This window comes from Prosopis cineraria, unplaced genomic scaffold, assembly GCF_029017545.1.
Source record: "Prosopis cineraria cultivar Desert tree isolate PC_DT_omini unplaced genomic scaffold, ASM2901754v1 PC15, whole genome shotgun sequence".
Classification (NCBI taxonomy): Eukaryota; Viridiplantae; Streptophyta; class Magnoliopsida; order Fabales; family Fabaceae; genus Prosopis; species Prosopis cineraria.
In genome coordinates this window covers 1,036,121-1,059,032 of record NW_026555346.1, presented here as the reverse complement: position 1 = coordinate 1,059,032, position 22,912 = coordinate 1,036,121, and the positions used below count along the sequence as shown (strand labels likewise).

The 22,912-nt window shown below is 33.9% G+C and overlaps 2 protein-coding genes and 1 long non-coding RNA gene across 4 annotated transcripts; 1 reads left to right on the top strand and 2 right to left on the bottom strand.

Annotated features, from left to right (window-relative positions):
• Positions 1-383: 383 nt before the first annotated feature.
• Positions 384-11,659, bottom strand: LOC129294726 (uncharacterized). 2 transcript variants are annotated; one of them, XR_008589436.1, is made up of 5 exons: positions 9,805-11,659; positions 9,558-9,722; positions 2,720-2,798; positions 1,936-2,342; positions 384-581 (listed from the first exon to the last, which is right to left on the bottom strand). It is a non-coding gene; the product is annotated as an uncharacterized LOC129294726 (long non-coding RNA). The 2 variants fall into 2 exon arrangements; XR_008589435.1 differs by lacking the exon at positions 384-581 and having other exon boundaries at positions 1,705-2,342.
• A 4,228-nt stretch (positions 11,660-15,887) lies between these two features.
• LOC129294424 (peroxidase P7-like) lies at positions 15,888-17,359 on the top strand. Its single transcript, XM_054932793.1, has 4 exons — positions 15,888-16,145; positions 16,214-16,405; positions 16,477-16,642; positions 16,720-17,359. The coding sequence occupies exons 1-4, from the start codon at positions 15,945-15,947 to the stop codon at positions 17,106-17,108; spliced, it is 948 nt and encodes a 315-aa protein (XP_054788768.1). The 5' UTR covers positions 15,888-15,944; the 3' UTR covers positions 17,109-17,359.
• Positions 17,360-17,606: 247 nt separating this feature from the next.
• LOC129294425 (uncharacterized) lies at positions 17,607-20,700 on the bottom strand. The gene is made up of 4 exons (XM_054932794.1): positions 20,232-20,700; positions 19,037-19,175; positions 18,413-18,482; positions 17,607-17,955 (listed from the first exon to the last, which is right to left on the bottom strand). Exons 1-4 carry the CDS (start codon positions 20,527-20,529, stop codon positions 17,809-17,811), a joined length of 654 nt encoding a protein of 217 aa, XP_054788769.1. The 5' UTR covers positions 20,530-20,700; the 3' UTR covers positions 17,607-17,808.
• Between the last annotated feature and the right edge of the window lie 2,212 nt (positions 20,701-22,912).

Here is a 22,912-nt window from a genome sequence, read left to right as displayed (position 1 = left end):
CATGGTCGATGCAAAATATATATATATATATATATATATGTAGAAGGAGAAGACGACGACGACGATTAATGGGATTGGGAGCCGGGAAGGGTACGTAGGATTTATGGATTTAAATAATTATATTTATAATTTAATATTAATGAATTTATGAAAAAAATTTCTTCTTTTTAAAAAATTATATTTTATATAAAATAATCAAATAAATAAAATCCAAATTTGCCCGTTTCAATTTGAGAGGCTTTCAATCGGAGATTGATTAGCGCAATTAAGGTTCACAGAGCTCGAGGAATGAAAGTAGTGAATGTATGCAAAAGCACGTGGGGTTGTCCCGCACCTGTGTTTTGATTAGAACATCTACGTTAAATGGACTCGCCCAAACACAGTTACAATTCACCATGCCCCCTCTACAGTGAAACGCTGTTACGAATGCGCTACGATTCGTCCTTTCAGTACATAAAGTTACTAATAAAAGTAACTAAGCAGAAGTAACAGCCGTTGCATGTATCTCGTGGCTTCCTCCGATGGGATTGGACCATCATTTGCGGATAGATTCGTTTTGTTGCTTCAATTCACAAGCATACCTGAAAACTAAACGAGTTAGAAACGAGAGAAACGAAAAGAAAGCCATGATATCATGCATGCGTCGCGTGCGTATAAACTTCAAATATATTTGTTACCGAGCACCGACCCAGTCTATATCCACGGCTACGTACAGATCATTTCAATGCACAGCCAGTGAGAAAATATATTTTAAGAGGCTGATTTAATTAGAGTTGGATTTTTAACATGATTTCTATTTTTCAGTTGAGGGACACGGTGAAATAATTGCAAACTCTGCTCCGTAAAATTACAAATAAGGGAGTACTATTTGTGATTGTGAATACTTGATCCAGCAGCGTTCTTAAACGCGTTTGGAGTTGTGAAAAATGAAAAGCGTGATTAATGAAGGCAATGAAGAGAGTTGAAAGACGTGGAAGGGACACGTGTGCAGTGGAGTAGGCAGAGGAAGTGGGAAATGAAGCGAAGGCGAGGTGATGCGGCCGAAATTGACGCTTCAACACCGGACATGACGTGACAAAGCTTTTTCTCGGAGTGGATGGGTGTAAATATCACCGACACACTTCATGATGAAAATACTGCTCGCAGAATCAGTGTTTGCAAGCATGTCAAGCATGTTGCCTGAGATAAGCTTCGGCATCTGAAGCAGTGTATTTATTACTTAATATCATATCATTATTTGTAGTACATTATAAAAATGCCTTGTTATGGATAGGATCATTGCAATTCATGGTGTTATAATTAATGTGCCATTAAATCTAACTCAAGTTGGTCAACATTGAACCAGCTTCTTAGCTAGTTTAATCAAGAGATTAATTTTGACAGGTTGATTGTTTTAAATTTTATATTTTAATCATGACTAGATTAATTTTAATTTTATCATAATTAGATTGCTAGTCCTTAAATTACTTGTGACACTTAAAAGTTAAAAGGGAGAATCGTATATAAAAATGTCCCAAAAAAATTACTCAGGTAAGAACTAATAACAAATTATCATTTGAGGAAAAAAAAAAAGTTACTATTATTATTTTAACAACAAAAATTTTATGTTAGTCTTTAGTTGTCAATAATTCTATTAAAAAGTCATTGAATGTTATTGCTCCAAAGTTAAATCATTGCCTCAACAACCTATGGAAGTAGCTGGCATAAGTAAGGTTGAACATTTAAACTCAAAATTCAGTCAACCTGATCCAGTTTGCAGTGACCCAATCTAGTGCAATATAGGTGAAAAACAATTCAAGGAGAAAACTAGACCAACCAAACTAAACTGATTGGTTGAGACAAATGAGATCTCGGATTGCATGTTTAGACTATTCACTCTAGTTCAATCCAGTTTAATTTATTTTTTAAAAAATAAAATTTGATGTAAGGCTATACCTTATAGGGTTCCACTTCAAAGTCATTTCTTCCTCACTTTTGTGGCCTTTCAACTTCGCCAACAACCCCTCCTCCCTCCCCAATCTATCTCAACCTCTCATTCGTTGCACCTTCGCTGCGATTGTCCATGGTAGTGGCTTTGTCTCCAAGTTTAGCGTTGTTCCATCATTGTTGGCTATGGCTTTGTCTCTAACTCTTTACCCCCACCCTCGCCTTTATAGCTCCAATGATTTGCAAGTAGGGAGTCATGAGTCATCTATCACTTAGATCTTTAATTTCCTCTTCTTCTCTCCCTCCCTTCATTGATGCCATGCCTTCATTCACTTCAAGCTTTACGCCTCTGCCATCATGTTTCCTTCCTGTTCTTTTCCATTGTTTGCCACTCCCCCTTCACCCACAAGCTTCAACTGTGTGTGTAATGTAACATCCAATTTAAATTTTAATAGTTAATTTGAGTTAATAGAAATTTAAAAAAAATAAATAATATTTAGAGGTAAGAAAATTAGTAAGAGATGATTATTAAATCTAACTTAGGATATAATTCTAAAAAAATTTAAAATTAAAAAAAATAATAAAAAAATATTATTAAATTATTATTATTATTATTATTATAAAAAAAAGAAAAGAAAAGGTGTAAAAACAAGAAAGGAGAAGAACAAGGAAACTTTCGGCCGCTGCACATCAATAATGAATATTATAATAATATTAAAAAAAGGGGAGAGAGAGAAAAGAAGAAATAATAAAAAAAATGTGTGGGACCTACTGAATTTTTATAAAAACTCACCTGTTCCTTCATTTCTTCATTCCTTCTTTCGTGCGTGAGCTGAGGCAGAGAGAGCATCTTTGAGCCAAGTTCGCCGGTGCTGGGTTTTAAGGTAAGAGTTTTTAATAAGATATTTAGGGTGTGATTTTAAACTTTTCAAGACTAAGTGTTCTAAAATTTTTTCTTAGTCATCCTTCTTCTTTGATTTTTGAGTTTGTAGTGGTAGAAAATTTAAGATCTGGAAGAGGGATGAATTTATGTTGAATAAATATAATTTTTGAGGTTGTCAGTAGTATAATAAATGTTCTAGAGTATAAATTTATTGATGATCTTTGAATCTGTGGCTTATGGATCAAATTCTAAACTAGATCTGAAAATATATGTTGATTTATTGAGGTTTAGATGATTATTTAGGATGAGAAATGAATTATTATGGTTATAGGATTATGATTCTAAGCTAGAGAATCAATTTTTAATTTTTAGGTATTTTAGGTACGAATTTATGAAATAAAAAGAAAATTTTGATAATAGAAATTAGTTTAGAAGTTGATTTTTAGATTATTAATGTTTATTGATAATTAAAAGAGGAGTTAAAAATTTTACTTAATAGTATTAACTATAAATTTGTATTAAGATTGAGATTAGAAATTATGTTATATTTTTAATTCTATTATTAAAATTATTTTATTAGTTTCAAAAATTGAAACTAATATTTATAAATAATATGTTATTTGTAGATTGTATTACTGGTGAAAATTGTGATGAGAGAGAAATTTTAAGGAATAATTTATTGAAAAAGCCACAAGGTAACCATGCTTTTAATTTGTGATTAGTGTTACTTCATGTTAATTGGGTGATTATTGAGAAAATTATGAATTTTGTAATATTGTATAATTGTGCAATATTATTATGAATTTGTTTGATTATTGTGGGAGGTGTTGGGAGACTTGCTATTATTGTTGTATTTATGTGCCACGTGGTACACCCTTATTGGAGCTCAATAGGTGGTTTGTAAGGGCTCGGGCTAATCTACCTTTGGCCGGGTAATTTAGCACCGAGTGAGGGCTACGGCTCGAGGTTAATGGAGGGATATAAGGATGGCTGTTTGTGTATATTGTAATATTTCTTATATTTGTTGGAATTATATTATTTTTTTAATTCTCACTTAATAAGCACACACTTAACTGTTTGTATACACAATCATAAATTGGCTTTGGTTACTGAGACTTTTGAGTCTCATTATGTGGTTAACAATTTTCAGGAGAAGAGCCACGAGTGACACGTGGAGGAGTCTCAGAGGCTTAGTGGTATAAATCCACTATCTCTTTTGGGTATTTAATTTATGATTTATAATGTGTTATATTGCCAATATTAGGGCTTTTTGTTTATTATCAATTATATGAATATATAAATGTAATCATGCCTTTCAAACTATTTCTATTTTTGGTATAATTTGGATGACTGTAATTTTAATATTAGGTTTACTTTGGATTGATTAAAATGGCATGATTATAAGGTCAAATAACTGCCTTGCGTTGAAAATTGACTAAATTGCTTATTTTACTTGTTGGGAGTATAAGGATGGATAAATGTGATTTAGATTACTTGTTGGGAGTATAAGGATGGACAAATGTGATTTAACCTAATGGCATGTGGAAGGTAAAAATTTATCTGAAATGTTATAGTGTGTGAGTTGAAGCCAATTATAAAATATTTTATATTAAAATTATTGATATAAAAATGTATTGGGTGGTTGTAACCCAACTATGGTTGAGTTACATTATTTAAAAAAAAATTTGGTGTGTTACATGTAATACAATACAGTGATTTTTCTTTTTGCTAATTTGTGGTAGCTGATTTGTTTTATTACTTTTATTTTTTGAGGTTGACAGCAGAAATTTGTATATGGGTTATTATTCTATCTCACTTGTTCATCAGCCAGAAAAAATGGGGAGAAAAATGCAACATGATTTGTGTTTGTCGTTAAGCGTTACCACAAGCACACATATAATCACAACTAAAGAATTTTTCAAAAATATTGTTTCCTTGAGGATTTAAGCAAAAGAGAATTAAAAAATTCACCACTATGTTTAGGATTAGATTGATCAAAATCAAGTGTGAGTTTTGTTTAAAAGTAAAGTAAATTAAAATAAATAGTGTTTTAAAACAAGTAAAATTTGGCTCAAACTTTGACTTCAAGAGTTAATAATCTAAGACTTAAATTAATTCCTCTCAAAATAATTTTTAATTAATATAAGTATTGGTCTAAGATTTTAATTTACTTAAAAAAAAACTTTTTCAAGCCAAAATCAAGTATTTTTACAAATACTAAAGTTTTTCAATCTCTTGAAAATAATTATTGAAAATAAGTTTTAAACTCTAATCTTAAATTGAATGTGAAGAGTTAACAAACTATCTCCATTTTGCTTACAAAATTGTCTATTTATCTTTATAAATTTCAAGTCTAATAATATTTTTTTAATTTCTACATTTAAATTAACTTTCTCGAGCATAACTCAAGTAAACAAAATAATCTAAGTGATAGCCAAACACTTAAAAATATTAAACATAGGATAAAATAAACACATATATATTATTATCCATTCCATTCTACCTTTTAATTAACAAGTTTATTTCAAAAAAGTTCTCAATTCTATGAGATGCTTTATTCTTTCTCTTTATAAATATGGTTTACTTATTTCCCTTCACATTTCAATCATCTTATTTTTACATTTATTTTTCTAATCCATTTCATTCATTTTTAACAACCAAACGAAGCCTACTCTGCACTCCTTAATAGCAACACAAGACAAAGCTAGTAAGCAAATGTTAATTAAATCTTTAAAATCATAAAAAAATAATTTCCCAGTTCTACCCTTGTTTAAAATCAATAATCATAATAAATAAATAAAAATAAAAATTTAAAAATCAAATTAATTCTCCTAACTTTGTATTATACTAAAGACTAAAAATACTTTTAAAATTTACCGTAGCATAAGGAGAGTATATATATATATCCTGATTTAGAATGGTGGACGCCTCTTCTACTTTTAACCGAAATATTATTTAAAAGCTTATATTGTAAAAAATATTTTTTAACATACACTTCTAGATTTTGTTACCAAATCGTAAAATTGATTAATTTTGATATGTATGTGGAATGCATTTTAATAGATGAAAATTACTTGCTTACACTTTCTTGCAGCCCTGTCATTAAATATAATATCTTTTAGTTAAAATATGATAACTATATTAATATCCAACACTATGGGAGATGGTACATATAAGTCTTGTGAACAACTATACAATTTTATTGATTTATAGAAAAACTTAAAATCAAGTAGGTGTAACATGAATAATAGCATTTTGAACCTTTTAAATATCATTTCAGAGTTTGATTCTTAGACGTGTTTATAAAGAGCATTGTTTGACGGAGGATAATTCCTTAAATGATGCTAAGATTCTATGGATTATTAATCTTTTGGTTGCTGGTTGTGGGGATATTTTGGAGAAAAAAAAATCTTATATAGTTGTGACATTGCAAATAAATATTTGGGTTAAGTTTTAAAAATACCCAATAAATAATCGATCAATAGCATCTAGTAATTTAATGTGAAAAAAAATATAAAATACCCATAATGTTATCAAAATTGGTGCAAAAGTGACAAAATTGTTAACTTGCCCTAATGCCATTAGTTTTCAGTGTTAAATGCTGATTATGCTTGTCATGTGTCAATCTTTGATGACATGAATTAAAAAAAAGGTAAAAATGCCTATGAAATCATCAGTCAAGAACATCCAGTAGCTAAAAGTGATAAAAATGGAAGGAATACTCATAACATTACTTTAGTAGGTGCAATAGTGATCAATCCATTAAATTTTTTAAATGTTAATTGTTTATGTAAGGTCACCCTTACTAATCCAAAATTAATACAAAAAATAAGGTAATTATAGAACTAACCTTCTTAGACTACCAAGTTTTTAATATCATATAAATGGGACTCTAAGTTTTGAAACTTGTATAATTTTATAAGTTGGAATTAGAGTAAAATATTATTTTAGAAGCATGTGATATCATCTAGTAGTGAAAGGATAAAAATTAGTTGAAATTATCAAGCAGTAGAAGACAAAGGAACGTGCCATGACACATGCACATGTACTGTGTCTTGTTCTTCTTTGTACCATGCGTCGCAACGCATGTGTTACACAAAATTTGATGACATTTTGCTATCATGTGACAATAACCTAAGGCAAACTTCTGACGTACCCTATTTCTCCATTCGATGTCTAATTGAAGTAATTTAAGTGTCTACAAAAATATCTTACAATAACCCAACTAATGGCATGGGTCTTATTCCTAAATTATCTCATATAAAAAAGTTGGATACCTAAACACATTTTTCACAACACAAGAGTGTCCAACACTTTTCACAACACAAGAGTGTGCAACACAAGAGTGTCTAACACCCAATACTTGTGCAAAAAACTATCACTAACACCCATACCACACTCAATGCACTTATGACCACTATACAACACACTACAATACATGCACATATTTACACAATTTCTTATGTTCACTCCTCAACTCCTTAATATTAAAAACAGCAGGGGAGGCTTAGTATTGCATTTAATTGAATAACTTTCATAGTTATAAATATTTCAACATTTCTACACTTGCATTAGTATTTTGGCTCTATTTAACAACAATCAAAAATTACATGCACACATTTCAAGACCTAAAATATAACAAGCAATCATAAACATCCACATAATGCAAGTATATATAAAAATGCTTTCCAATTAGTAATATCTCATAATTATGCAAAATTAAACAAGGTTAGGAGGCTTAACAATAGGAATATGAAATTCCTAAGCTTCCTAAGCTTTTCCTCTGTCTATACCTAAGCTAAAGCCTATAAAATATTAATAAATAAGGAGTGAGTACAACCACTCAATAACTAAGGTACGTCTATCCTATGCAGTTACATATTAATTGACAATAAATATTTATGAGAGATGAATACTCGTACACATTTAATCATACATAACACATGTACAGTTACAAGATTTATCTTATTTTCATTTTTCTCATATCATAAAACACATTGCCACAATATTATCAATCATATGACAATGGCCCAAATCAACTATCATGACATGTCACATCTAATAACCACGTGACATGTTAGGTAAGAATGTATGATCAATTCTTCCTTATCCTCTGACTAAAATAGTAAGCTATAGATCAATTAAGGTTCCATTCATATAAAGAGACTACCTAAACTCACCAATTGTGAGGAGTAACTCAACTAAAGATTACTACACTTACTCTCGGACCATAACTTCTCCCATTCTTGAATCCTTAGAGTGTCATAAAATCCTAAATCAATCTCCTTAATAAATTGATAAAGATAGTTAGGTTTGAGTCCTTCGATAAACTATGGAACAGTTTTTCAGTAAATATAGGATGAGGCTAACCTTCATTCACTGAAAGGCAGCCATATAATACTATGTGAATTTATCTACTCCTCTCCCAAGGTGATCTCTCACCAAATGATCATGTAATGAGTTCATCCTTACATTTTTAACATATTATCATATACAAACACAAATTCATTTTATTCACAAAATAAGCGTTCACATGTGAGCCTCATAAATATTCTTACTTTACACACATCACCTCTATTATCAAATTTCATGTAACAATCACAATTTCTTCATTTTTATTAATGTATTGCACAACACCGGAACAACAACTCAATTGTCTCATTAATTTATCAATTTCTTCTTTAAAAATATAATGGTGATATTTTAAGTATATCAAATTCAAACATCACATGTTTTGGACATATACACAACTATGCCAAGTATTCATCCATATCAAGTAATTCATTTTTAAAAATATGAATTAATTAATAAGAAATTACATAGAATAGATTTCTCTGATTATTTCAAACCTTTGAGAAGTTAAAAGTTTATCCCTTAATAATTTGCTTCCTAGTTTTTTCTTTAAGCTCAAACTTGTGCACGAACGATTAATCTACAATTAATTATGTTCCAAAACCATTAACACCATCATTTACACTCTTCAAGCTTTTAAATTTTCAATTCTATAAATAACCTAAAATTCCTATTCTTAGCATTCAAGCTTCCCCATTGGGTCTATTAGCTTCTATCAACCCCAACCAACTTCATTAAACTCCTAACTCATCATTAATGACATTAAAACTTCTTTAACCCCCTTTTATTATGGAAATTTGGCCACTGATGCTTTCATAACAACCAAAACATGCAAACCTATATACCTTAGGTTTAATTACTTCAAACAACTTCCATTAATTCCATTAAAATCAATAGGTCACTACTAGAAATATCACATTTAATAAGAGACAAATTCCTTGCTAATTGTATTAGTCCCTTGCGTAGCTAAAAAATGGCTCATTAAATTTAACGAGGAACCAATATTCCCTCACTATTTTACAAGGGCTAAAGTTCCTCACTAATCCCTTACTAAATGTGCCAAAAATGAAATAGCAAGGGAATACTCATTCCTAACTAAATTTAACGAGCTATTTTTTAACTGTAAATTTAGTGAGGGATTATGCCCCTCGTTAAAATGCAATTAATCCCTCGCCAAATTGTAATTTTTTGACATTTTGGTTTTGTATAACCACACAATTAATCATCATCCAAATTTCTAATCACAATTATATAACAAATCCAGTATTGTATGAATTATAATTATAAAGCCCAAATTAGTGCATCCATCAAGTTGAACAAAATATAAAGGAGTACACAGAGAGTTGAAAATATAAACTAATTCATTAGTATGAATAGCTACAAGAGCATGACCAACCTTGTGGAAAGCAGTCTACTTTCTTGATTTAATTTCTCAGTTATGATGGCTGACTTGCGCTCACTTCCCATCAAAATTGTCTTTCGTATACTCAAAACCATCCGTCGTGGCTTTGATAGCAGCAATGTTCACCAAGTTAGTATCAACATCATCAACCTTCAAAACCTGTTACATGGCATTGCAATTGTAAATAGGTGTATTTTATATTAAAACGTGTCAGCTCAAAGAGTATAAATCTCATACGCACAAGTACCAAAGGGATACACTCAGTCATAACTTAAAAAAAAAAAGGGCATTCTAAAGGTTTGCACTGCCATAATAAGCCATCGAACCCAAGCACACTAGGAGAAAAAAATCAAACGTTGGACGTGTGGGATTCAAGAATCTGTCACCTTCCTTGAATATCTGGAAGAGGACCAATAACATGGAGATCAGACCTCAGTACACATAAAAAAATTATACACACACAAGTGAATAACCTATAGTAAAAATGACAAGTTAAAAATTGATTTGAAAGAAACGGAATTAATGGAGAAGTAGGAGTATGCCAGATAAGGCAACCATGTCTTTGGCAGAGAGGCCATGAGATTTAAAGTTGGAGATGAGAGTGTTGAGTAAAGAACAAGGAGATGGGATGGCTCCACTACTTGTAGCAGCCAAGCTAGTTGCCTTTGAATCTCTACTTCTCAGCTTCCCTTTCCAAGCAGGCCTTCCAACTTGTGTCATCTAATAGTACTAATGCATTGCACCCCTATTTACTTGAATGATATCTCCAAGAATTGATATCTTTAAAAAAATATTATTACTAAAAATATAGTTTGCAGAATAAATTATATTAAGAAAAAAATAGATTAATAGATGAAGAGAGAAGTACACTTGACTTAACATAAGCTTAACATAGTTTATAATTAATATAATGACGCACTCGATCCAAATTAGAGTTCACCTTCAACATATTTATGTTCTATAAGACAAATTGATGCACTATAAGTGAAATCAAATTCAACAATATAAGGTTGTTTCTGTTCTATAACAGATGGCACCATTAAAAATTAGTTACATTATTAAATAAATAAACAATCATTTCTCAATATACAAGAGAAAAAATAATATTATCTGGGATCAAGTAAATTGCAACAGTCTGCATTATGAATTAATCAAATAAGGACTATTGTCTAGTTGTACAATTTAGTTACATCATTACTAAGTTTGTTATATATTGTATAGTTTAAGTATCTAGTTGTACAGATAGCCTCTCTCTCTCTCTCTATATATATTGATGTAATACATTTACCAGAGTATCAATAATGCTCATTCTCATTCAGCACCATTCCCATTTTGACTCAGTCACATAGCTATATAGTTTCATTTTTTGAGTATCTCCTAACTTGATGCCTTCTTCATGTCAAGAGAGAGCTAAATAATATCCCCAAATTCTAGCTACGCTTCTTTTCACCAAAATGATTACTCATCACAGTTTAATCTAATACATGGCCCTTAGGATCCTCAAATTTAAAGACGAAAGAATTCCCATAAAGCCAATAGACAGATAACTTTGCAGTCTCTTCTGCTTCTGAAGCCATGAACCCAGAGACATCACTACATTCAAACATCTTCCATGTTGCTTTAACAAACAAAACGTGTCTTATTAGAACAAAATGTATAGTACCATAAGGTAACATAAAGAACGAAGGAAAACAAATTAAAAAACCTGGGCAGACGCGGACTGAAAAGGAGTCAAACAGGAACTGAACATGTAGAGACGAGCAAGAGTCAAGCAAATAGAGACAGAGACGAGCGAACAGCACGCGCAGAGTCGAGCAAGAGTCAAACACGAATGCACAGTCGAGCAACACGTAGTCACGTACTCGCAGAGTTGATGTCGTCGTCCCCATCATCTACTCGTTGCATGGCACTGGTATTGGTCACGCACAATCGCACATGAAGAGTCCAAGTCACAACTCGCAAACGGGAGACGAGAGAGAGGAGAGTGACGGCCATAGCATGGGTTGGGACTTGGGGAGGGAAATCGCCCGCAGAGCAGGTAGGAGAGGCGAGAGGGGAGAGTGAGCGAGTGAGAGGGACGCCTAGGGTTTGGAGGAATGGCCGAATAGGAAGGAAAGTTAACCTAAGTGAACACCCCTCTTTCCCTTAAACCTTAATTAGGCACTTAAAAAAATAAAAACAAATAACATATAAAAATAATATGGTCATGAAAGAAAAATAAAAATTTATGTTAAGAAAATATTATAAATATTAAAAAAATATTTTTTTATAAATAGAAGTAAAAAGTACATAAAAATATCTTACTAATTATCTCAATTTAAACAGACATAAAATTACATTGCTAATTTTCTTGATGATATAATTGTTTTATTTTAGAGAGATATGAATATTTCTTACTATTTTGCTCACTGATTATCTTATTTTAAAAGAAATTGATGGTCCTTTGCTAATGTTCCCATTAATTATCTTATTTTAGGGAGAGATCCATAGGCCCTCACTATTTTCATTACTAATTATCTTATTTTAGAGACGAATAGATAATCTCTCACTAATATTCTTATTTTAGATAAGGATCGATAATCCATTACTATTTTTCTCACTAATTGTCTTATTTTAAAAAGAGATTAACAGTCTTTCACTATTTTTTTCGCTAATTATCTTATTTTAGAGAAGGATTAACAGTCCATCACTATTTTTCCTCACTAATTTTAAGCCAAGCTAATGAAATTAACATTTCTCGCTAATTTCTTCATTAATTTGGCATTTTAGAGAGGAATAAATGATATTTCACTAAATTTCCTTGCTAATTTGCATTTTTCTAATAGTGGGTTCAGACCCATAACTTATGTGGACTGAAAACCATCTTTATTAATAAACCCTAACTCAAAACTTTAAGAAAATAGGTTGGAAAGGAGGCAGAAAAGGTTAGGAGACTTACACTCAGGATTTAATAGCTTCAAAATGCCTCCAAACCTTTTAAGAATGAAGCCTTAACAGAGCAAGAGTGTACCTTGGTCTCCCTCACGTGTTTCTTTCTTCCTTTTTTCTATTTTCAAGTCTGATTCACAACTTATTTATGCAAAAAATGAGTTATAAACTACTGTACTTGTCACTAGTGCTGCGACATCTGGTTTAAAGAAGACTCTTCTTATTTTTATGGCCAAATGTGTTACGGCATATGGCACAAAGATTTTTTTCTTTGTTTTTCTCCTTGTTTGATGCCCAAATGACCTAGTTTCACTTCGGATACAAACTTATAGCTAAAACTACAGCAAAAAACACTTATTAGTCTTCTCTTACCATATATCACATAAACCGTACTTAATTCCCCTTGATTAGTCTGATTAATGGGAGGTTTAGATTTTCAGGATGTTACAGTCTACCTGACATCTAAGCAGAAATTGATAATTTTTTGTTGATATGGACAAAAAATATTCTTAAGTGAAATTCTATGGAGGTTGATTAGTCATCGTATGAATACCATGTGGAAAAATATCATTTTGACTGAATAACAAGTTAAATTGCTTGCTTTTTTGTAACAGTACATTGGAAGCCATTTAAGGATTTCAAATCTTATTATGAACGAAATTGCTTAAGGTTATGCCAATGTTCTTAAGGTAGGTGGCACAAGAGGTGTGCATGCAGTCATGAAGGTGCCACGAGTAGAAGCAACCTCCTTCATGAAGTGCTTGAATTCTTTACAGTGAGCCATAACCTCTTCATTCTCAATCTTTGATTGTGTGCAACCTATCTCACTAGTTAAATATTAGGTTTTGCAGACAAGAAAAATAGCGGAGGAGAAGGAGGGAGAGAGGGGGTGAGATGTGTGACAATAGAAAGAAGCAAGCAATTTAACTTGCTATTTGACCAAAATGACATTTTTCACATGGTATTCATTCAATAACCAATCAATCTTTGTAAAATTCCACCTGAGAATTTTTTTTATCCACATCAGTGAAAAAATAATCAATTTATACTTAGGTGTTAATTAAACAATCAACATTTAAGTAATTTGATGGATTGGTCACTATTACACCTACTAAAGTAACATTATGTGTATTCTTGCCTTTTGTTCTCACTTTAGGCTACTGAATGTTCTTGGCCAACTTCATGGGCATTTTTGTGCATTTTTTAGTCCACATCAGTAAAGATTAATATTTGACAAGCACAATTTGCATTTAATATTGAAAAGTAATAGCATTGGGGCAAGTTAACGATTTAGTTACTTTTACATTAACTTCGATAACATTATGGCATTTTTGCATTTTTTTCTCACTTTAAGTTATTGGATGCTTTTGACCAACCACTTTGTGAATATTTTTACACCTTAATCTTAAATAATTTGATGATAAGAATGCATAAGGGAATCATACACTACTATTTCACTGTAATATAGTAGATTAATAGTAATACTCCTACTAAGCATTCTTGTGCCTCAATCTCTCATGATCTTAATAAAGAATGAACAGGAACCAAAATGAAGAGGACCTGGCTTTAAACCAAATGACGGAATGGAGAGGAGACTGAGGCATCTAGAAGTGAGAATCAAGGCCAGCCTAGTCCTTTAAGGGTTATCCCTTATAGACCTAACCCTTAAAAGCTCAGGCCCTAAAGCTTAGTTACCTAAAATTAAAGATTCTGAGGCCCGACCCTTAATTAAAGAGTTTAAGGCCGAGCCCTTAAGCCCTTTTTTCCGAAAAAAAAATCCAAAATGTTAATTTAAATAGAATATTCTAAAATTCAACATGAAGTAAATTAAAGTCTCACATAAAATTCAACATAAAATTTGATTAAGATTTAAAATTTTAAATTTAAGATGAAGATTAAAATCTTTATCAATGTAAATCAAAATCTTCCCCCTCATTATCTAAAAATAAAATCCTAAATTCCTTAGATGGAAATCTACTTATTGAAGATGGGGATGGAGATTCAATGTCAACTATCTCTGTAACTTCTTCATTATCATTTACAATAAATATTAACTAAATTGTGTCATTATCAATCAAATATGTGTGTGTGTGTCTAAGATAACCGGGCTTGAAGGGTTTGGGAGGCTACCTAAGTCTGAATCCTTTTTTACAAGACTTAAGGTTAGACCCTCAAGCCCGATTACCTTAAAAAATTTAATTTTTAAAACTTAAACTCTTATTTAAATAAAATTTTTAAGTCCGACCTTAATTTTTAACTTTAAAGACATTTAAACAAGAGGCTAATTTGGCGATTGTTGTTTGGGCATATGATATGATCTTGTCTTGAGATTGTAATCCAAATCTAGATCCCGAGAGCACAGCTTACTTGCTCCCCACTAGAGTTGGGAATATGAGCGGGCCCGGCCCTTAAGGACCTGAACCCTAAAGCCTGGTTTCCCATTTTGAACCCCATTTCTGAAGCTCGACCCTTATGTGAAAGACTCAGAGTTGGGCCCGGAAGCCCTTTTTCAAAAAATAAAAGTAAAATTAAATATTATAAATTAATTAAAATATTCTAAAATTAAAAAAATAAAATCTTCATAATTTTTTAAAAATTAAACAACACACATTTAAAAATCTAGTAATAAAATTTAAATCTTGGTTAAAAAATAATTCATTTTTTATAAATACACAAACATAATAATTATGAAAAAATAAAAAATATCAAAAATTTTATACTTTACACTTATATTTATTAAATAATATTAAATTAATTTTAGAATAAATTAAAATTAATAATAATATAATACGTGTAGGATCAGGTGAGCAGATCATTAACTTTAAATACATGTTCCACCAAAAAAAAAATAAAAAAAATATAACAGGGCTTGAAGGACTACCCGAGTCTGAGCCTTTTTTTATGGAGCTTATCAGGATCAAGTTTTCAAGCCCGATTACTTTAAAAAAAAATTATTTTTAAAATTTAAACTTTTATTTAAATAAAATCTCTAAGCCTGGTCTTTTCCTGGTTCTACTCTCCACACACACACACACACGCACATCCCTTTCATCCAAGGAACCCATGCCAGGGAAAAGCCAAACCACCTGTCCCACTGTCATTTGCCATCGCTCAATAAATGTACCCACCCCTTTTAGTCCTCTTTCTCCTCACCCCAAAAAAAGCAAATACACTCGCGCGGCAAGCCAGGACTAACCATGGGACCATACAATTGAATTCGAGGGTAATTATGCCAGAAAAAGAATACAAAAACAACTAGCGAGGACATGCAGAAAATTCAACGTAGCATGGCATCATTATCGCTTTATCGTGAAATGACAAACGTGATTTCCCTTTAACGTAAAAAGCAATCGCGGGTTGGGATTAACCTTAGAAGAACTGGGTCCAGCGAGGTCGTGATTATTATAAAGCAGAAGCCGAGAATGGTTTTGTCTACGGAACGAAGTTGAGTCCATGGCTTCTTGCTACTATTCCCTGCTGTTGCTGGCCCTGCTCTCCCAAGCAGTCGCGGCAAAGCTCAGTCAAGACTTCTACTCCTGCAGCTGCCCCAAATTGCTACCCATAGTGCGCAAAGGCGTCGCTCGAGCCATCAAGAATGAAGCTCGCATGGGAGCCTCCTTGCTTCGTCTGCATTTCCACGACTGCTTTGTCAACGTGCGTGAGTGTGTACTTGAACCCTGTTGTTATGAGTTAGCTGTAATTAATGATGACGCCACCAACAGGGGTGTGATGCGTCAATACTGTTGGATGATACAAGCAACTTCATAGGAGAGAAGACGGCGGCGGCGAACAACAATTCAGCCAGAGGATTCAACGTCATTGACGACATTAAAGCGGAGGTGGAGAAAGCTTGTCCCGGAGTGGTGTCCTGCGCTGATATTCTTACTCTGGCTGCTCGTGACTCCGTCGTTCAGGTACGTCCTCCGTCCGTGCATCCAAGCGCTTCGGTTCCAATATGTGTGGTTTATTCCCCTGCTTGCTGCAGCTGGGGGGGCCTTCCTGGGAAGTGCCCTTGGGAAGAAGAGACTCCACCACCGCCAGCAGACTCGCCGCCAATAACTCCATTCCCGCCCCCTCCTTCAATCTAACGACTCTTAAATCCAATTTCGCCAGCCACGGCCTCTCTGTCAAGAACTTGGTCGCTCTCTCAGGTGCTACTCCTTTCTTGATCTCTCTGCCTCTGAAATCAAGTTGCCGAGAGTTTATGTAATTCACTCATCCAGTGCAGGCGGACATACTATAGGGCTGGCCAGATGCGTACAATTCCGATCACACATCTACAACGACTCCAGCATCGACGCCTCTTTTGCCAAGTCTCTGCAGCGCAAGTGCCCCAGGGGTGGGAATGATGATGTGCTGGCACCCCTTGACTTCCAGACTCCCACCCATTTTGATAATCTCTATTTCAAGCATTTGCTCCTGAAGAAGGCTCTTCTCCATTCCGACCAGGAGCTCTTCAACGGCAGCTCTTCCACCGACAAGTTGGTCACCAAATATGCTTCCCAAAATGACGCCTTCTTCAAGGACTTTGCAAAGGCCATGATAAGGATGAGCAGAATCAAACCTCTCACCGGAACTAAGGGGCAGATCAGGATCAATTGCAGAAAAGTCAATTAGAAACCATCCTAAAGTACCGGGTCTCCATGTCTCTCCAATTGCCCATCTTTCCACCCGCTATCATGTCTTGTAATTTGCTAATGTCTCCCACTGTTATGCGACCCCGTTTGTCAACAGACGAGTATGCTTTTACGTGTCCATGCTCACTGGTAATTACTCCTCTTTACACGGGATTACCGGAACCAGCAAGCTATGTGTGTCCACTACCCACTGCACCACGGGACGTAATAATACAAGCCTTTATTATGTGATTGGCAGCTTCCGAATATGAAATATGTATACCTTAAATTGAGTGTTTAAAAAGTATTGACATCCAGCCAGATGCCCTTTCATAATTTGTCGTCCAGCTATGAATCCACAGAATCTTAATTTCTCTGCATAAGCTTCTCAGGAATTACCCTTGTAAATTAGGACAAAGCATTCGCAACTACAAATTCATCAATTGCAAGAGTAAAGTCACACTAGAAGAATTTACCAAAAAGTGAAAACTTTCCGGGCTTAACTGCAGCAAGTGTTTGTTAAAATTTCTTAATTTCAACACAGATTTTACAAGTAGACTATTACAAGAATCATGTCCAACTTTCAATTCTACATTTGATTAGAGAACTGGCGGTCACATCATTCTGCAAACTACAGTAACAGAACTATACAACCAAACTAAGCATTCAAACTGCCTTCATTTATATTACATCTCTTTCACCTAATCAAGCTCATCAATAGATTCAACCTCCTCCACTGGCAGTTCAAAGCTATCAATTTCTTTAAAGTAAGCTTGCTGTTTTTCAATAAAATCTTGCGACATGGCATGCTGGAACACATCTTGTTTAGAAGTCACAGTGCACCGCTTCTGCAAAAGGTGAAGAGTATAATCTATTGTATCAGTAAATGAATGAGCATGCCTTTTAGAGCAAAACTTTACAAAGAGGTGAAGAAAGGGGGGAGGCGCTTTTTTTTTTTCCCGGGGGGGGGGGGAGAGGAGAAGATGCCACCATCAAGTGGTGAAACAAAGAATATTATTCTTGTCGATTACCAGACAGAATTATTATTATTCTTGTCACATATCAAAATTTGACCAGTTTCCACTGTAAGAAATGCTGAACTAATTAAAATTCTTTCGATGAGTATATGACACAGGCTGAGAATAAAATCTATGAATAATTTTAATACAGTAATTTTAACATTGAAAATGTTCAGTAGTGATCAAGCCCTTGCTGAATAACCAAATTAACATCTGCAGATTCAGAAGAATTGAAATGCAGCATAGAACCACAAAAACACAGTAATATAAAAATCAATTTAATTACCTTTCTACAAGGAGCTGTTAATGCCTTGGCTTTATGCAGATTCACACTTTCAATCTCAAGATTTTGCTCCCTGTTACGCATGATGGGGAAATATATGGCAGTTAACTATAATATAGACTTTGTAGGAAGGAGACAATGACAGTCAATTTGATTCCCTCAATTGAAACCAAAGATATTTTGGTGTCTATCCAATGAAAGTGAAGATATCACAATTAAAAATGAAGAAAATATGTCTCCAATGGTATGAAAGTGACACATTCTATTAGTCAAGAACAGAAGAGGCGAGAGAAAAATTGACTAATTGTGGATCAGAAGTTTCTTCATCAAAGCCTCACATATTCTGCATGCCAGACAGAAGGGAAAATCAAATGTCTAACCAATACCCCCATGCCTAATACTGCCAATCTACAATGATGCTTGTCAGAATGCTTTAGAGAAATGATTGTGTGATTGAGAATATCTCAATACCCCATCCGTCATGTAATTATCATGTAATACTTTTCACTTCCATAATTCCCAGAATTTCAACCAACTGCTATCATTTTCTAATCTCGGTCTTTAACATAGCTGAATTAAGCTGTTATATCAAACGCCAGCCAGCATCACTACTGAAAAGATACTAACCTATTGGCAGAGACCTTTGGCACGGGTGTACTACTGAAAGGAACAGCCACTGCCTTCTCTTTCCCTTTCCCTTTTTCTGATGTATGTCTTCGACTGTAGACTACTGAGATAGGCTCCAAAACATCACGATCATGGCTGCCTTTATTCAAAGCATGTAAAAAGCCCAATGAATAAATATGTTTGAAATACAAGGGTCACTAAAAAATTTACAGTTGCTGCATTAATTAGCTCAAATAAAGCTTTACTTGAATAACAAAATCGATTCATATAAGAATTCTGATGCAATTGAATTCGGGAAAGGCAAGCCCATCAGGATTTCACAGAGCAAATAGCGATCCAAACTTGATTCAATACCAAGACAGTGCAAATTTATGAGTGGAAATATATTTTAAATGTTAACCATCAGAATATTATCACTCAAATTATACAGTTATATTGTATGAGGAAAGGAAACTCAATACAACTGTTGAAACAACACCCAGTAAATGATGATTCGTCCAATAGATATAATACAAACGAATTATTTTCGTGAAAATTCACGAGATAGGGGTAGATAAAAGACAGGCAACAGAAACAGAGAAAGTTTTTCATGGCTGAGATTTGGAAACCCTTTTATGTCAAGAATGGCTTCGTCTTAAGGACACTGAAAAACGATCGGCATCATCAAGATCAATGGTATCAGTGGCCAAAGCATTGAAAAGGCCCTTAAGGATAACGTAGAAACAATGAAATACATTGGGATGGGGCAACAAGATAATGTAACTCAGATGAAACTAAGATTCGTCTTTAATAATATAAAATCAGAAGTAAAATCAATGCCGAATTGGAAGCAGGGTGGAGTACAACAAAAATCAACCAAGGAATATACGCACACACAGAAGAAGATGGCTCCGATTGTTCATATCTTCATGAGGCCCTAAGGGGTTAGGTAAAGCGTCTAAGCACGAAACCTCCTTGTTGACACAAGGCAGAGCGTTCACAGGATGGGGAGGGGTGACCCACTATCAGCCTACGAACACTCGGCCGCTATAGCCGAAGACGAGGGCTCCATAAGGCCCCAAAATCTAAAAGAACGAGGAGGAAAATTTCGGCCCTAAAATTTGAGAACAAATGGAAAGCCGTTTTTACTCGAACCAGGCCTAAAGACAAATCGAAGGCGGAAATTAACTGAAGCAAGGTAGAACAGTTGCAATACCAGGAAGCAAGGAGGAATTTAGCAGCCGAGAATGCGTAGAAACAGCAGGAGAAAGATGGCTAGGGTTTGAAGAAGCATCACGGCGATTCGTGGAATTATTGGAGGAACGGGTGCGGGAACCGAACTTGCGCTGGCTGACAGCAGGGTTATTGAAGGGAGAAGGCGGGAGGGGTTTGGAGGGCTCGACGACAGAGGTGGTGGAGGAAGACGAGAGGGAAGAAGGGAGGGCGCGAGAGTCGGTGTTGGTGAGATCGGAGAGAGGCTCCCTGCGTTTGAGCAATCTTCTGGCAGCTTCCATTTTTACTGGCGGGGTGCCATATCAGTTGAATGGTGTAGTGGAAGAAGTGGCATCTGTAGGCAACGACCGTGCGGTGGAAGCTTCTTGGGAGTGGCGGGAATTTCCGGTTGGAAAGATATGTCAGAGGCAATATGAGGGAATGAGGCCTGGTCTGGCCTTAAGATCGCTCTCGCGCTTTCAGCTTACTTAACAAGTCACCAGTCAGAAGCCTATGTGCCGACAAGGATCACCTCGAGTCCTCGATTCTGGATGCAAATGGGTTATGGGCTTGTTCAGGCCCAGTCAAATACTCAGGCTTCCAATGAAGCGTAGAATGACCGAAAGCTTAGACTTTTTTATGTTGTAAATGTTGTCCAGTAAACAACCCTCCAAGTTCATAACGTGCTTAGGTAATTGGTTTACTCTCTGAGTGACTGATTTAATCCTCTAACTTTATATAAAATTTAAATTTAATTTTTAATTTTATAAAATATTTTTTTAATTTTTTAATCCAACCACTGTTAGTTGAAAATAATTATTTTTTATACCAATCATTATTATTTTAAAAAAATAAATTTAATATGTCAATATTTGAGAATATTTTGTCAATATTTGAAAGTTTCATGTAAAAATTTATTGTGATAAAACTAACGGTATTAAAATTAAAGGACTAAAAAAATATTTTATAAAATTAAAAAACTAAAATAAAACTTTATGTGAAGTTACAAAATTAAATAAATATTTTAGCCCTTTTTAGGTAAACTATAGCTTTTGGATTCTTTTCTGACCATGCGTGTCTCTAGGCAACAAGCTTGGTATAGGAATTGTTATTTTTTTAAAAAAAATGTGAAATGTGCCTAGAAAGGAAATGAAATAGGTATTTTCCCCCCTAAAAAGTACTTTTTACCTACCAAATATTACAAATAAATTCTATTAGTGCGAGATAAATAAATATAGTGAGAAGGAAGGAACATTGTCAGGGGTGCTGTGGTATTTTAATTTAGAATTTAAGCAAGAGTGAGATATTACTCCTCATGTTAGAATATAAAAATGAAGGATGTGGAACGAAAATATAATGGCATGTAACAAATTTCAGTATTTGATTAACAAAGTACATAACAAGCTGTTTGGTTGGAAGAAGCAAAATTTGTCGCTTGCAAGTAGGATCACATTGGTACAATCGATTACCTCTCAGATTTCTCTTTTTACCAAGCTACGTAACCATATTCCTGTGGGTGTTTGTGCTGAAATTACAAAATTACAACGTGATTTTATCCGGGGTTCCTATAAGGGGAAAAGGAAAATTCATACTGTTAGCTGGGATGTCATGTGTAAGCCTAAAAGACTTGATGTCATAGGTTTGCATGATTTAGCTAAGATGAATGAAGCTTTGATATGTAAGGTTGGCTGGAATATTCTTGTTCACCCTAATAATCTTTGTTCTTGTGTTCTTTAAGCTAAATATAAGCGTGGTGTAAATTTGTATGAGGAATGCTAAGTGAAAGACTCAAATTCTATGTTATGGAAATTCCTTTATAAATGTTAGCTTGATCTTGTGAGTATGATAGCCTGGGAATGTAGGGATGGTAAGAGAATTAATTTTTGAAAGGATTTATGGTCAGGTATTGATGAAAGACTCCTTGATGTTTGTTTTAGGAGACCTGAAAGGAGATTAGTAGAATGTAAGGTTAGTGATATGGTGAATGAAGCACAAGAATGGGAATTCACGTATCTTAAGGATTACTTAGCTGAGGAGGTTTTGGTGAAGCTTCGAGTAATACAAACCCCAAAGCCAGTTTATGGGTTAGATTGTATTAGATGGAGAGGAGCAACTCATAATAATTTATGTGTTTCTAATATGTATCATAGACTAATAGTGAACTAGGGGGATGCATGTGATAAGGGCTGGGATGTTTTGTGGAGTTGGAACGGTTCAAAAAGAATTCAAGTTTTTGTGTGGCTTTTGAGGCATGAAAGATTACTATCTTTAGAGAGGAGATCGAGATTATTAGGTAGTTCTCCTAATTGTTGCAAATGTGTGCAAGGTGTGGAAGATATTCTCCATGCTGTCCGTGATTGTGAAAAAGCAAAATTTATATGGCTTCAACTTGATAGAACTGAGGTAACTTCTAATTTCTTCCAACTTAACTTGCGTGATTGGATAGATGTGAATATGAAGGGTAGATTTGACTAGAGCAAAATTTTTGCTGTGGCTACTTGGTGGCAATGGTTTTGACATAATAAAACCTTATTTAATTCTAATTTTGCGATGCCTGAGAACCTATCAGGTGTTATAAATCATTATGTCTGGGAATTGGATAATTTGATGGGTGGTGATTTTTTGATTATGGTTAGAAAAACCGTTATTGATGTTAGATGGTCTTGTTCTCTCTTGGGGTAGTTT